Here is a 2,283-nt window from a genome sequence, read left to right as displayed (position 1 = left end):
TATTTATTTCTTTTATGTATTCTCCTATCATTTCTAAGTTTGACTTTATGGCTATTTTCTATGCATCAATATCAATTGTATCAGATGGAATAAAACAGAACAATGTTTAGATCAACTCATCTGAATTAGTAAAATGCTTAGTATATCTGAGGTACTATATTTTCTGTTTGCAAAATTATATCCATAAAATTTCCAGTGTTGAACTTAGGAGTCACAACTTTGGAGATATTATCCTGAGAGGAATTAATAGTTGTAGTTACTCTAAGTTGATAGATTTGTACTGTCTTTAAAGGTAGAGAAATACATATCTCAAATTGAAGTAAGACTATAAATATTAATAAAATATTGTCCCATCAGCTACCAAGGAAGGTGATTGTGTTCTGTAGTCATGGAGGCAGATACTGTTTACCTGCATGGAGTTTTTAATCTCATAGAGATTCAGCTACAAACAAGTGATCAACGAAGTGCAAGAGGTTTTCTTGAGAAATGTAAAACTAGAACAAGATACTGTTTAGCTGAATCCTGAAGAATAGCAACAAGTCATAAATTGAAAGACCAAGAACCTCAAAAGCTAAAAAAGACTGACAATTTTTGTCTTTCAGAAATCAGCAGATAAGAGTAGATGAAGCCATCCACTCTGATGCAGCAAGGCTTTAGATAATGCACTTCATTAGCTTTCTCTAAGACATGCTAAAGAGAAATGAAGAAAATAAATCACATCTGATTATGAAGATTGAAATTGTAGACATTTGTGACAGAGATAATTATTTTAATGAGGTTGAAATAAAGAATTTTGCTGGAAACTTAACAGCCCATGTATTGTAGACAGATGTCCATTTTTAGTTGGACTGAAGGAACCCGCTTATGCTCTCTTAAAGATACTGGACACAGTCAATAATGGAAAGAAACCAAACCATCCTTTCAGAGTTTCTCCTTCTGGGTCTGCCCATCCAGCCAGAGCACCAACACCTGTTCTATGCCTTGTTCCTCACCATGTACCTTACCACAGCCCTAGGAAATCTCCTCATCATTTTCCTCATTCAACTGGACTCCCATCTCCACACACCCATGTATTTTTTTCTCAGAAATTTGTCCTTCTCTGACCTCTGCTTTTCATCTGTGACCATTCCCAAGCTCTTGCAAAACATGCAGAGCCAAACCCCATCCATCCCATATGGAGGCTGCCTGACACAAATGTACTTCTTCATACTTTTTGGAGATTTGGAGAGTTTTCTGCTTGTGGCCATGGCCTATGATCGCTATGTAGCCATCTGTTCTCCACTGCATTACACCAGCATCATGAGTCCTAAGCTGTGTACATGCCTGGTGATGCTGTCCTGGGTGCTGAATGCATTCCATGCCCTGTTGCACACCCTGCTTGCAGCAACATTGTCTTTCTGTGGGAACAATGTGATCCCTCACTTTTTCTGTGACTTGTCTGCTCTGCTGAAGCTGGCCTGCTCTGACATTCATGTTAATGAGTTAGTGATATTTATCATGGGAGGGCTAGTTGTTATCATCCCATTCCTACTCATCATTGCTTCTTATATCCAGATTTTTTCCTCCATCCTGAAGGTCCCTTCTGCTCAGAGCATCCGGAAGGCTTTCTCCACCTGTGGCTCTCACATCTCTGTAGTGTCACTGTTCTATGGGACGATCATTGGCCTCTACTTATGTCCATCAGCGAATAATTCTACTGTGAAGGAGACAGTCATGGCTCTGATGTACACTGTGGTGACTCCCATGCTGAATCCATTCATCTACAGCCTGAGGAACAGAGACATGAAGGGAGCCCTGGGAAGAGTTCTTCAAAAAAAGAAAATGCTCTGCTGTCTTTGCTGATAACACTGAAATTTTTACATAATATTTCTCAAAAAATTCTATTGGCATTTGAATTAGAATATTATGTCAGATTTCCTTCATTACTATGGAGCTTCTGTTATGAAGCATGCTATATAATTATTCTATGGAGGAAAAAGTCAAAATTTACATGAGTAATTTGACTAGGGAATGGGGTCTTGGTGACCTGGTTATGCCTTCCTCTTTTTCTTGTACAGGTGATCCTGGAAAAACAGTGTAAGAGGTACTATTTTATGTGATCTCTATTTCTTACATTATTAAGTAAAGGAATCCCAAAATCTTTTTTTACCAATTAGTTGGCTTTTTCTGTGGGGTCATTTTGAAATAGTGCTCTATAATTTCAGCACTTTTTAAATAAAATCAAACTTCTTACCCTCTGACTCCTTTTTACATCTCCTATATGGACTCTCCTGTAGAAAATTT

General features: G+C 37.9%; 1 protein-coding gene across 1 annotated transcript; it reads left to right on the top strand.

Moving 5' to 3' along the window:
* The first annotated feature begins 897 nt into the window (after positions 1-897).
* LOC101569750 (olfactory receptor 1468-like) lies at positions 898-1,842 on the top strand. The gene has a single exon (XM_012513398.1). It carries the CDS (start codon positions 898-900, stop codon positions 1,840-1,842), a length of 945 nt encoding a protein of 314 aa, XP_012368852.1.
* The last annotated feature ends 441 nt before the right edge of the window (positions 1,843-2,283 follow it).

This window comes from Octodon degus, unplaced genomic scaffold (genome assembly GCF_000260255.1).
Source record: "Octodon degus isolate 3935 unplaced genomic scaffold, OctDeg1.0 scaffold00635, whole genome shotgun sequence".
Lineage (NCBI taxonomy): Eukaryota > Metazoa > Chordata > Mammalia > Rodentia > Octodontidae > Octodon > Octodon degus.
The sequence above is the reverse complement of the archived record's forward strand: the minus strand, read 5'-3'. Positions and strand labels throughout refer to the sequence as shown.

Bases quoted from the DNA above. Each gene is read 5' to 3' on its own strand.
- LOC101569750 (XM_012513398.1), top strand. From the start codon at position 898: ATGGAAAGAAACCAAACCATCCTTTCAGAGTTTCTCCTTCTGGGTCTG.